Below are 13,115 nucleotides of genomic sequence, written 5' to 3' on the forward strand. Positions count from 1 at the left end.
AATAGTCTGTTTGCCTTTGCATGATCAGGCCACACAGTCATCCTTCTCAGTCCTCCTTTGTCCCCTTTCCTTCCTTTTAAAGGTGGAGTTGGACAGTTTCATGTCTCCAGGGACAAAGGGATAGTATTTTGTACACTGGCTGTGAACCAAAAGCAACAGGAAAATATCGTATGCTTTAATCCTATCCCATAATATGATTCCACCCACCATGCATTTCTAATCCAAACTATTAGTCAAGTGGAATAAACATGGAAAATCACGCAGTTGCAGTGGCGCTTTCCGCACCAGCAGGGGCCGATAAAGAAGTCGTAAACCCGCTCTCTGAAGTCTCCGTCCCACTTTCCCTTTTTGTCCGTGTGACGGCAGGTAGAGGCGCAGTGCGGCGGGGCTGCAGCACTCACACGCCGGACTCAACCTGTTGGACTGCTGCTCCAAGACTCCCTCTGCGCGTCCACAAACAACTGGCCCTCCTCCTCACAACTCTCTCAACCACCTGGATGTGTTTGCGCACTCTTCTTTTTACAGTTTTTATGAGTTGGAATGAAATTCTCCTGAACTGAGGCTGCTGTAATGAGATGTAAGTATGAGTGGCTGCTGCTTGTTTGGCTGCTTTACCTTCCTGTAAACTCAATTTGACTCCAAACTGCTTTTCCAGCCTCTGTCCTAGGATCAGTTTGCGCTCTGCTCTTGCTGTTGCGGGAGCCTGCATGCCGCGGTGATGAGGTTACCTCCAGCACAGGTAAGTGAGAGGTCAGCGGGTTTGGACAGCCCCTCCTGCCAGCAGCACTGAGATATATGTTAGTCTGAGTGTCAAATGTTTTAATAGCTGCCACCGGTCGGATACGGGAAGTATATGTTCAATAGGGTGTGAAGCAGTGTGCACGCCCGAGAGTGTTTTTCTGAGGTTTTACCGGGTCTTCCAGTGAACCCCGGGTTAACCTGCCTAGACGCTGCGGTAACCCTGATAACAAAGAAAGACAGGTCCGGGCTCGCCTGCTCCTGGTACAGTAACATGATTCATCAGCCCGGAAAAAAGCAATCAAATAAGAGGAATTGTAAAAAAAAAAAAAAAAAAAAGGCCCTTTTTCTTCTCGAGTTAATATAAATGTGTTTAAGGTAGGATTTTGAGGTCTATTTATTGATTTTTCCAATGCAGATTAAAGGGGTGGTTGAATGAGGTACTTAGGCAATACCGATACCGATATGTATATATATTTGGAACTGATATGCATTAACATTAAAATTGAAAATCTTTCTGTCAAAATGTTGAATTTGGAATATAACAAACTCCAACAAAAAACTTTGTTCAAATGTCTTAAGCAAATGCTTAATCAAAACTGAAACGTTGAACATCATATACAGCAAGTTCCCAGCAACTTTTTTTTAAAAAATAAAACTTAAATAAAACTTAAACTTAAAAAATGAATAATAAATAATGCACCCTGAGGTTTTACAAAGTAAAAGTTCCTTCAGTGTTGAGACTTTCTTTGCACTTTTTGATTCATTTTTCTTGGCAATCATTAGAATAAAACACTGATACACAACGCCAAATATTGGCTCTGATAATAGGCCCCGCCAATAGTCTGTCGACCCCTAGTTAGTGTGTTACATTCAGTAGATTTTTTTACAACACATCCCAAGTTTGGAGAAGCAGGCTGGCACAGAAGTGAAGCAATGCACTGCTGTGGTGGGGTCCGCCACAAAATGTTTTTTAGCTGCCTAAAAAAATCTGTATCAGTGTAAGTGCTATATTAGGAGTTTTTTCACTGCTTTACCTTTCGAAGAGGAAACAGCCTCAGTATACCATACTCTCTCTTCAAAGCCTCCAGACTTCGCTGAGAAATTTGTTTTAAAGTCATTTTTGCTCGCTAAACACGGGAGCTGCTTCGGTTAGTTAGTTAGTTAGTTAGTTAGTTAGTTAGTTTGTGTTAATGTGTGACTTTGGTGAATCTGAGTTAACACTTTTAATGCCAAAGTCACACAGTTACACAAAGGAAATAGCTGATAGATAAGCAGCTCCAGTTTTCAGCAATATGAAATCACTGTTTTTCTTAACGGACAGTGATATAACGGCTTAATTTTTCTGTTATAAATCACTGTTTAAAGGCAAGGAAAAGTAGTGAAAATGCTCTCAGTATAGCAAACACTGAATCTGATATTGATTCCCTTTTGGTGGGACATTTTTTGGTGGCTGACCCCTCCACCGCAGTACATTGCTTAGCTTTTGTGTCGGACTCCAGTGTGCTTCTCCAAACTAGGAGTGCCCCGACTGCCATCTACTGCATGTAAAACACTATCTATAGATAAATTCCTCATGCATAATTCCACTTCAAAAGCTCCAAACAAACTTGTTTTCTGAACATCTGTTTATTTATTCATCAAAAGGAGTATCCGATCTTTTAGTTCCCTAAAAGACAGAATTTTAGGACAGAGCGCTGACAGATCAGTGACACTCGGTGGATGTATTTCTCCCCAGACAGACTTTTCCTGCCTAACCTGTTGGCATGTGGCCAAACATGTAGCCCCCACAGGTCAGACAGGAACCTGTCCACAATATACCACCCTGCTCTTATCAGCTCTCAACAAAAAGTTTCACCTTTTTTTTTTTTTTTAAATATGCTGCCAAGTCATACAATCTCTGAATGAAATGCTGTGTCATAACTGCAGTCAAGGCCCACACAGTAAGACTTGCACTTGAGGGTGTTGAGATGAGTTGAGTCATAGGAGACAAAAACCTTCTGTGTGTGAACTGTTCGCTGAGTGATTCACTTAAATTTATGGTGCAATGAATTGAATTTCTCCGTGACGTGAGATTTGACCTCACTGTAATCCCTGAAATCAGATCAGGCACATGTAGTTTACATAGCAGTAGGATGAGGTGGCTGATATGTTGGGTGTGCTGCGAGGAGAAAAGGATGGGGGCTGCGTGGGCAGGGAGAGGCATGTTATTACATGTGCGGGGAAGTGTATATACTGTCAGAGAGGCTTGGCCTTTACCTGGGTGTTTTGTAATTCACTGCATGCTTCACATATCATGCTTATCTGTGCTGCTATAATATTATGAACTCGTAGTAATTCATGCATAAATCTCAGGACTAAAGAATGTGTGATGCAAACAGCCTTATCTGCCATCACGCTGTAATTCAAGAGATTCAATGTTGATGTGAAAACTAGCATGTGTGCATGTTTCATGTTGTCAATGCCTCTGTTTGAACCCCCCACCCTTTGTTTCTTTACGGACAAAAGCAGTTTCATGGAGCTGACTTGGGAGTCATTTTTCATCCTTGTTTCATCTGTGTAGTTTTAAATATGGGCTTTAGATCAATCTTAAAGGGACGGTTTACCCCAAAATCAAAAACACATATTTTCTTCTTACTTTTAGAGCTCTTTTAACAATTTAGATTTTTTTTTGGTGTTTTAGCAGTGTTGGAAATACAGTAGAGTATGCACTCGGCCTGCGGTGCTCAAAGCGCCTAAAAACAATACACACTCACAACGAGGACTGTGGATTATCTTGAGAAAACGGGCAATGATTTCTGAAAAAAAGACTTTGCACCACAAGCCGAGTACCATTTAGTTCCTTTATATTGGAACGATGGAAGACATCTCTTCAGCCAAAATCTCCAACACTCGGCAACTCACACCAAAACAATCTAGATCCATAAAAAGCACTACAGGTTAGAGCAAAAATAGTCATTTTGATTTTCACAGTAAGGTGTCCCATTAAGAGTAGCAGAAATAGGCTAATTTGCTATCTGGCTGAGAGTTGGATAAGAAAACTGATATCATTGTAATATGTGCCTCTTAAAAATATGATATGATATATCAGCTGGTTAGCTTAAAGCCTGAAAACAGGATAAAAGCTGTTTTGTTCCCTGGACTCTATCTCAGCCAGACACAATGGTGATCCAATCTCTGCTAAGACAGATGTTTTTGGGTTGGAACTAAATCACTGTGCAGGAAGTAACAATGTTAAGTCAATATTTGATTTCACATTGTCAAAGTGTCATATATAAGTTAATGTAAGCATTACTCATGTAGTTCTCCTTGTTTTCCACAGTGAACCCATGCTGTTATTTACCCTGTCAGCACCGAGGTGTGTGTGTGACGTATGGCGAGAACAAGTACGAGTGTGACTGCACTCGGACCGGCTACAGCGGAGAAAACTGCACCGTCCGTGAGTCCAGTTATCCTCATGAGATCAGTTCTCATATCCTCCCTGATTATTGCTCGTTTTAAGAATGTCAAATATTCCATCACTCCATTGTACACAAGACAAAAAGGATTAGATGCTGAGCTCATGAAAAGGCTATTTCATTTTGTTGTTGTTAAGTCAGGAAATAGTGCAACACAACTCCTGGCTCACAGAGTCGAGACTTCTTGTCTAGACCCAAATATTTGGAAAAATCGGAGGAACAGAAGCAAATGCCAGAGAGAGCAGCTGTGTCAAAGCTGCTTCTGCTGATCTCTGCTGAACCACAAACTAGCTCTGCCGCTCTGCTTCTCGTTAACAAGGAAAGCTCACACACCGCGGCACTTAATCGGATGTGAAGTTTTTAGCTGACAGTTATGCAGTTACATCACGCTCATCGGGCGAAACACCAATTAGCTTTTGCTTTGATTATGCAGAGGGGAAAAAGGAAGGAGAGAGTGGGAGGAAAGTGATGGAAAGACAAGCAAAGGCAAACAATAAAGACCAACAGGAAAGAGCGAAATTGGATCGAGTGAAAGCATTTACATAAAATAAGACTTTGTTTTTTTATTTATGGCAGAAAAGCCACACATGAAGGAGTGAGTACTGCATATTTGCCAGGTGGTCTTAAACCCGACCTCCAACTGAAAGCTAATTGTGTCAAACACAAATAAATTGTGGAATTCAACATATGAGGACAAAAGTGAAAAATAAATGTGTTAAAACTAGATATGGACAGAGGAGCCCAACAATATAGTAAAAAATCAGGAGCTTTTAAGAGCCTTTATCATGTAAGTTGATACTGTGCTTTGGCATTAAAACCTGTAGCCAAATAATTGTTTTACTTCACTGAGTTAATCGTTAAGCAATACATGTGGGTGGCTATTCAGAGGTCTGGAATGAGGCTTTAACACTCAGGTCAAAATTGCTTAGTATCCTTGTGGACTGTGACATAATGACTTTGTTATTCATGTGCGAATTTCCAGTCGGAGTTCCCAGCTGCCCGTCTTCCAGTAAGAACAAGATTGTTTTTGTTCATGTTTCCTCCCACCATAGCCGAGTTTTGGACCAGAGTGCGGCAGTTCTTGAAGCCTGGCCCAGATGTGGTGCATTACATTCTCACCCACTTTCGCTTGCTGTGGGACATCATCAACTACACCTTCCTACGGGACGTCCTCATGCGGCTGGTTCTAACAGGTCCAGAGGCAGCTGTTCATTTATTTAAAAAAAAAAACAGTTAATAGCTGTCACATATTCAGTGTATCTGAAATCTATATTTTCTTATTCGTTTGTTTTTATGAACAGTGAGGTCCAACTTAATACCCAGTCCGCCGACCTACAACTCAAAATATGGCTACCTCAGCTGGGAGTCCTACTATAATCTGAGCTACTACACTCGGATTCTCCCTCCTGTGCCAGAGGACTGCCCTACACCAATGGGGGTCAAAGGTCAGTGACTCATCATTTTATTTGGATATCAATAAAAGTTTCAATATCTGTCGGTATTGTTGTGGTAATTTGATAACTGTACGAAGGGGGTGCCAATTTTTAACTTTGTACTGCATGGATGGTGTTTAAACAAAGTTTTATGTTGGAGTTTGTTATATTTCAAATTCTAAATTTCAACAGAAATATTTACATTTTTATTGTAAATCCATATTGGTTCCAGATATTGGTTACTGGTATTCACCCTGAAAAACCAATATCTAAGATCAAAGATCAAATGATCTTTTGTTTTGGAAAAAAAAAAGAAATATCTTTAAAAATAATAAGAAGTAAGATATGTGTAGACAGTAGTGAAATGAAACGTGCAATACTAACATCTAAATTGTAGAATTATAAAGTAGCACAAAACAGAAATACTCTAGAAGTCACTTTAAATTATTATGAAGTAGCCCAATTTCCATCACTAAGTGGTTTTGATATCATATTTTATTATGAGGCACAAAAGTGTGACGGAATCAATAATATAATGCAGAACATGTAATCTGCTCAGTACTGTTTCAGCTGATGTTAAATAGTTCACTGCAGCCACACGTGTGCAGATTCCTGACCTTGGACGGTTCAGAAGTGCAGTGTGATGTGTTAACCGTATCAGTGCTGCGTTCGCAGACGCACTGTTTTGGTATTTTGACTAGAGGCGGGGTGTATCTGTGTTTTACCCTGTGCTGTGTTTGACGCCATGGTGTTTCTGTTCAGGCATGGCTGGGCTGCCTGACCCTGAGCTGCTGGTTGAGAGGCTGCTGAAGAGGAGGACGTTCAGGCCCGACCCTCAGGGCTCCAACCTCATGTTTGCCTTCTTCGCGCAGCACTTCACACACCAATTCTTTAAGACCTACAACCGCATGGGTGTGGGCTTCACTAAGGCTTTAGCACACGGGGTTAGTCCATTTAATAATGATAGACTTTATTTGAATAGCACTTCTTTTTGCTTTTCTTTCCTGAGCAGGTTTTTAGGGTTTTGGATGCTTTGGGGGGAATTTATATTTTTTACGTGAGGCGAAAAGGACAGAGATGTGGTGATTATCGCAGTAGAAAAAGCTTCAAACAATTTGGCTGCAATGACATTTTGTCTTTGCAGCTTAACCACTTTGCATTCATGCTTTGAATAAATGAATACCTTTATTTATTTCCTCTTATTCTCTCATTTTTATTTTTTGTCTCATCCTTTGACACATGCAGGTGGATGCCGGGCACATTTATGGAGACAACCTGGAACGTCAGCTCCAGCTCAGGCTTCACAAAGATGGAAAACTCAAGTATCAGGTGAAAGAACCAAAACTGGGAATAGAGGAAATATTGTGCGCGGCATGTAGATCAAGACTGGATTATTTACTTTCTATTTCCAAGTGTGAGTGCAAGTGTGATAACGTGTAAATTTTCAGGCAAATCTGTCACTCACTAAGAGCGCTCTTGATATTCTATCCTCTCACTTAATCTGCTGTAGGGCTTTTAAACACAACATGTCGCTGCAGGAATGTGGCATATACCTGACTGTCAGATGGAGTTGGGTTGTGATTTATGTATTCATAGAGTATTGTTTTTCCCATTAGATAGTTGACGGCGACATGTACCCTCCCTCTGTAGTGGATGCACCCGTTAGGATGAGCTACCCCCCTGGGATCCCTCCCGAGGGTCAGATGGCCATTGGTCAGGAAGTGTTTGGACTCCTTCCTGGTTTGGGGATGTACGCCACGCTGTGGCTGAGGGAGCATAACCGCGTATGTGACATCCTGAAGGCAGAGCATCCCACCTGGGATGATGAGCAGCTTTTCCAGACCACACGCTTCATCATCATTGGTGAGCAGGACAGAATTTTAAACAATGGGTAGATGAGACCATTTTTTTGAAGCTATCACAAACAGCTGGTTAGCTGAACTTAGCACAAAGACTGGAAACAGCTAGCCCGGCTCCGTCCAAAGTTAAGAAAATCCATTTTCTAAAGACAATTTAACTCCAGAAAGTCACTCTACTCGGCCAAGAAAAAGTCCAGAATTTTACCTCTGTAAAACCGCAAAAACAAATTGAACAATTAAGATATAACATGTTCATAGGTGAGCTTTATAGGCAGATTTTTCTTACCTTTGGCCAGAAGAAGATGTGCTATTTTCTAAATTTTTATGCTAAGCTAAAACTATAGTTTTTCGTTTAACTTGTCTCACATAAAAAAGTCTGGCTGAACTCATCATAGTTACACACTATAAGGGGAAAATAATGCTGTGGGTTGCTTGTATTTCTTTAAACCAATCACATTAGTCTTGGGCGGCACTAGGCCAGGACGCAGCGACAGAGCCCTTGCAAAATAGTGTCAGAATAATTTGTTTCAGTGGAGACTAGGGGTGGGTGATATGGCTCTAAAAAAATATAACAATCTTTCTGGGTATTTTTTTGTGATAAAGATATTCTTGATGATATGGGGGAATAAAAGAAAAAGTTATATTGTTCATTTCAAGAGCATACAGTTGTTACAAAATAACTTTATGTGGCAGCATGAATATAACTGTGAAGTTACTTTTACCTTTTAGTAATAACCAAACTAAAGTTATTTCTCAGTTCTTGAGTTTGTAACAACAGTGACTCAGAGTGAGATTCTTTATAAAATATAACTGTACAAAATCCAAAAAATCAACCACAAGTTACACATCCAAACAGTTGCTAAATACAAAAAAAGTACCCTTGAATCTGTAATAATATATATATAAAGTGTGGCACTCCACTGCTGACTGGGTTTACTAAAATATTGGATGCCAGGCTGAACCTTTCCACTGTGAAGCTGGTAGCAAGTTGCTTTAAGCATTAGTTGTTGTTGTCTTATGGTATGATGTTATATATTCAATACATTGCCATTATCCCAACATGAATTTTTCTTATCATATTAGAAAATTGTACCGGTACACTCATGAACATGAACACATCTCTACACATGAACGATATGGCACACCCCGAGTGGAGAGGGGAATGCTGGCATTAAAATGTCTAAATCCCTGCAAAAGAAAACCCCCCATAAAACATGACGTGTGAGCATGTAGATTGATCTGAGGTTGTTGTGTCACACATGGCGCTAAAATAAAGTTTGCAAATCAGTCTGGCTTTATGAGACCAGTTTAACGTAGCGGAGGGTATTAATATTCAATTTACGATAAAAAGTCTGCAGAATATACTATGCTCCCATAAATATTTAATTCAATTACCACCAAAGTGAGCTTTTGAGCTTCACACTCTTCATCAGACAAAATTCAATGCAGAGACAAACCTTCAAGTACCTACTGGACCGGGTCACCTGACAGAGAACCTGACGTGTGACCTGGTCAGCTACCTGCATCATCTCTCGTCCAGCACAAACGTTTTCTAATGTAAATGTCTAATGAAATGAAAGTGATTCACATTCACATTTTTTCCCATTTAATAATAATAATAATACATTTTATTTATGAAAAGCTATTAAAAGGAACTGAAAGATGCTGTACCGAAGTAAAAAGCAGTAAACAAAATTACATAAGCACACGCAGAATAAACAGTAAGCAAATCGATAATAAACACCTGAACAATCACACATTAAGAGCTTGTTTAAAAAGGTTTTTAGGAGGGAAAAAGACAGTGCCAGGGGATCCCACAGACCCCACCAAATAGATCTGGATTAAACCCTGAATGATTTCAAATCCTAGAAATGCTCCTGCATATACCTAACCTGTGGCCCCTCCTGTCATTTTTTTTACATCCTGTGAGCCAGACAAATATTTAACTTACAGGTTATGAGAATGGTATCAATCTACTCATCAAACTCTCATCAAGAAATTAAAAAACTTCTTACCCAAAATGTTGAACTTCTTTTAATGTATTTCCTTTAAAAAAAAAAAAAAGTTCTTTATTTTTTCTTGTGCGCCTCATGTTTAATGTCAATGAATTGTCCATCACCATAGCCCCACTTAAACTCATGATCATTTTGTCAGAGTCAACTTAAACCTGTTCTGTCGTGACTCAGTATCATGTAGGTGATTTAATGTTCGTCTGTCTGCCCTCAGGTGAGACAATAAAAATAGTGATCGAGGAGTACGTGCAGCAGCTCAGCGGATACCTGCTGCAGCTCAAGTTTGATCCCACTCTGCTGTTTAACTCCAACTTCCAGTACGGGAACCGTATCGCTCTGGAGTTCAGCCAGCTCTACCACTGGCACCCCTTGATGCCCGACACCTTCGTTATAAACGGAGATGAACTGACGTACACGCAGTTCCTCTTCAACACGTCTGTTCTCACACATTACGGTATTGAGAAGCTTGTGGATGCTTTCTCTCGACAAGCTGCAGGACAGGTAAAAAAAATACAGACGATCTTACGTCATAGACATGCAGAGATCAATACTTTTTTTTCTTTTTAGTGAAGTTGTGTGGAAGTTTCCATAACTACAGCTAAGTCTTAATTAGTTATAATTATGGGTCATATAATTTACACTACTGTGGTTTTTGGCATTCATGCTTCCTGTTTTCCCGGCTTTGCTGGATTTGTATCCTGTAAGTGATTCAAAGTCAATCACTGAGGGTGATTTAGCTAAATTTTAGGTACAGTTGTTTGACTCACTGAGGTTGGTGGGAATTGCTATATTTGCACTTATGGGTTATCTTTGGCTGAACCCAAAGTAGAGCCTTTAAAAAGAGGGAGGACGTAGCTGCAAAGATGTGAACAGAAGTACATATTCCCTGACATATGATAAAAGTTATGTACTGGCTGGAAACAGAATTATGGTTTGTCCGTGCACTTGTAAAACATAATCAAAAGTTAAACAGCCTCCAGAAAAATCAAATTGCAGTTGCATAAGTGGCTTAGCATTTAATTTGTGTATGAAGCAGAATCCTATATATTAAGATTACTTCAGGTCATATTTGACAATGTTGCCAATTTTGTGCATGCTGCATCAATGAATAACAAATAAAATCTATAAAAAAAATTAGAACTATAAAAAACTGCAGATTAAAAGTGCATGTGTGAAAGGGGATTATGTCATTTTGACATATTTTTAAGCATGTTTCATTTTGAACATTGAAAGCTACAGTCGTAACTTTTATAGCAATAAAATTTCATCATATTTGCTGAAACTGTCATATTCTGTAAGAAGCAAATGGGATAGATAATCTAAAAATAATAATTTCCCTCCTTGTCTTCCTTCTGCCTCTAATAGCATTCACTTGAAAAGATGAAGCGCACCAGAAACGACCAATCAGTCAGAGCCCAGGAGTCTCTAATGCAGCTGTCAGTCATGTAAATGAATGATCGTGGACGCAGTCAAACTGCCGAACAAAATAAATCAAGAGTCAAGTATCTTTTACTGCATTTTCCATCTATCTCCTTAAATGTTTCCAGAGAGCTACTTTAGTGTACTGTTTATTTGTAAAAGGAGAAAGTTTGTTACCTGTCTGACATGTTGATTACAGTACACTGAAGTACCTAGTACTGCCCACCAGCTGGACCAACTTTCTCCTCTTACAGCTAAACAGTACACTAAAATATGTCCCTCAACACATTTCACGTGAGAAATAGGCAATGCAGTAACAGAATCTTGATTCTTGTTTGATCAGCTCTGCCTAGTTTGACAGTTTGACTGCAGTTCACAAACAGTGATTGACAGCTGCGTTAGAGACTCCTCTGCTCTGATTGGTTGTCTTCTGTCAGATGCATTAAGGCCATTAGAGGGCAATAGAGTATGCAGAGGAGTATGATGCTTTTCACAGTTTATGCTTCATTTAGCGCAGTGTAAATGAAGTGACAGTTTGAGTATGAAAGTATGAAAAGTAACCAACTACAGCTCTATATATTTTAATTATCATCTGCCATTTAAATTAGTATAAGAAAAAAAACCAGCTTCTCACAAACTTGAAAAATACCCTAATATTGTATTTTGAATACTGGCATTTTGTATTTTGAATACTTGATTGTCAAATTTTTGTCCAACAGATCGGTGGTGGCCACAACATCAACGCTGTTGTGACCAAAGTGGCTGTGGGGGCCATAAAGGAGTCCCGCCAACTCCGCATACAGCCCTTTAACGAGTACAGGAAGTATTTTAACCTCAAGCCGTACACATCCTTCAGACAATTCACTGGTGAGGAAAAAACACTTCTGTTCTGTTACAGACCACACTACACAAAGTGCAACCCTCAAAGCATGTTTTTTTCAATTTTTACAAGTCCATGAGAGCAGCTGAGCACACATTCCTGAAATAAATGCCATCCACTCCCTTTAAAGGCATTTCCTTAAAACCTATTCACCATTGCTATCACAATGTCTTTCACTGTTATCCTCTGAAGGGTGAATCCTTAGTGATGTGCCAGATTACTCTTTGATGCATTGTATTGTAGGAATTTTGGTTAATTGTGCAACACTCGTGGTTACCGTTTTGCAGATAACGAGGAGATAGCGCGCAAGCTTGAGGAACTCTATGGCGACATTGACGCTCTTGAATTTTATCCTGGTCTGCTGTTGGAGAAGACACGACAAGGGACCATATTTGGAGAGAGCATGGTGGAGATGGGCGCCCCCTTCTCCCTTAAAGGCCTTCTGGGAAACCCGATATGTTCTCCAGATTACTGGAAGCCCAGCACCTTTGGGGGCAAAGTTGGATTTGACATAGTGAACTCTGCCACTCTGAAGAAGCTGGTCTGTCTGAACACCAGGACGTGTCCTTATGTGGCGTTTAGAGTACCAACAGAGGAGCAGTCACACAGAGGGAAGGATGACAGTGAAGTAAGGACTGATGAGCTTTGACTCTTTGCAGACACCTGAGGGTTAGGATTTGAGAAGCCTATATGAAGGTTAAAGAGGCTGCTGCTAAGAAAACAAACACATGTTGAAGATGTCTGTGCGGAGAACATACAGTCACGTTTGTTTGAACAGCACTGAAGAATCATACAGGACTCAGGGCTCAATATGAAAACTCACCTCTTCCTTAACTTGCTCACTCTGTCTAACACACGAACAAACACATCCGTGAGGACATTAGTCTTTTTTTTTTCAATGCTTTGTGCCTGAGGACTGAAAAACCATCATGTTCCCACTGTCCAGTAAAAACCAAGTATGTACTGTCTGTAGGTTTATTTTGAAAAAAGAAAATTGCAACGCTATATAACCATTAATTGGAATAAAACAATAGACACAAAGTGGATTATTGTCCATTCATTCAAACTAGCAGTGATAAATATTTTTGTTTTAACTTTCCATTGTTCTGTACCTCTGCATTCCTACTCCCACCCTTCACCCACCGCTTCTTGTAAATCCTGTTACTTTTGGCTTGAAACTGAATACTGAAGGAAACATGAGAAAGGCTTTGCCCAATAACAGGTTGTACATAAAAAAAAGGCAGGATGCACAGCAAGTTTAAAATCAGATAAAATCAAAGCAGAGTTACCTGTGTTTTAACCTTTAGGTAAATTAG

The 13,115-nt window shown here is 39.9% G+C and overlaps 1 protein-coding gene across 1 annotated transcript; it reads left to right on the forward strand.

Moving 5' to 3' along the window:
- Positions 1–312: 312 nt before the first annotated feature.
- On the forward strand, positions 313–12,840 carry LOC121959668 (prostaglandin G/H synthase 1-like). The gene is made up of 11 exons (XM_042509114.1): positions 313–577; positions 656–739; positions 4,061–4,177; positions 5,249–5,389; positions 5,498–5,641; positions 6,392–6,573; positions 6,875–6,958; positions 7,246–7,492; positions 9,715–10,001; positions 11,639–11,786; positions 12,087–12,840. Exons 1-11 carry the CDS (start codon positions 571–573, stop codon positions 12,446–12,448), a joined length of 1,803 nt encoding a protein of 600 aa, XP_042365048.1. The 5' UTR covers positions 313–570; the 3' UTR covers positions 12,449–12,840.
- Positions 12,841–13,115: the final 275 nt, after the last annotated feature.

This window comes from Plectropomus leopardus, chromosome 20, assembly GCF_008729295.1.
Source record: "Plectropomus leopardus isolate mb chromosome 20, YSFRI_Pleo_2.0, whole genome shotgun sequence".
NCBI classification, from domain to species: Eukaryota; Metazoa; Chordata; class Actinopteri; order Perciformes; family Serranidae; genus Plectropomus; species Plectropomus leopardus.

What these genes read in the sequence shown, in the direction of transcription:
- LOC121959668 (XM_042509114.1), top strand. An exon ending in CGGAGAAAACTGCACCGTCC is followed by an intron (nt 4,178 to 5,248) that starts GTGAGTCCAGTT and finishes CTCCCACCATAG; the next exon opens with CCGAGTTTTGGACCAGAGTG. An exon ending in ATGGAAAACTCAAGTATCAG is followed by an intron (nt 6,959 to 7,245) that starts GTGAAAGAACCA and finishes TTTTCCCATTAG; the next exon opens with ATAGTTGACGGCGACATGTA.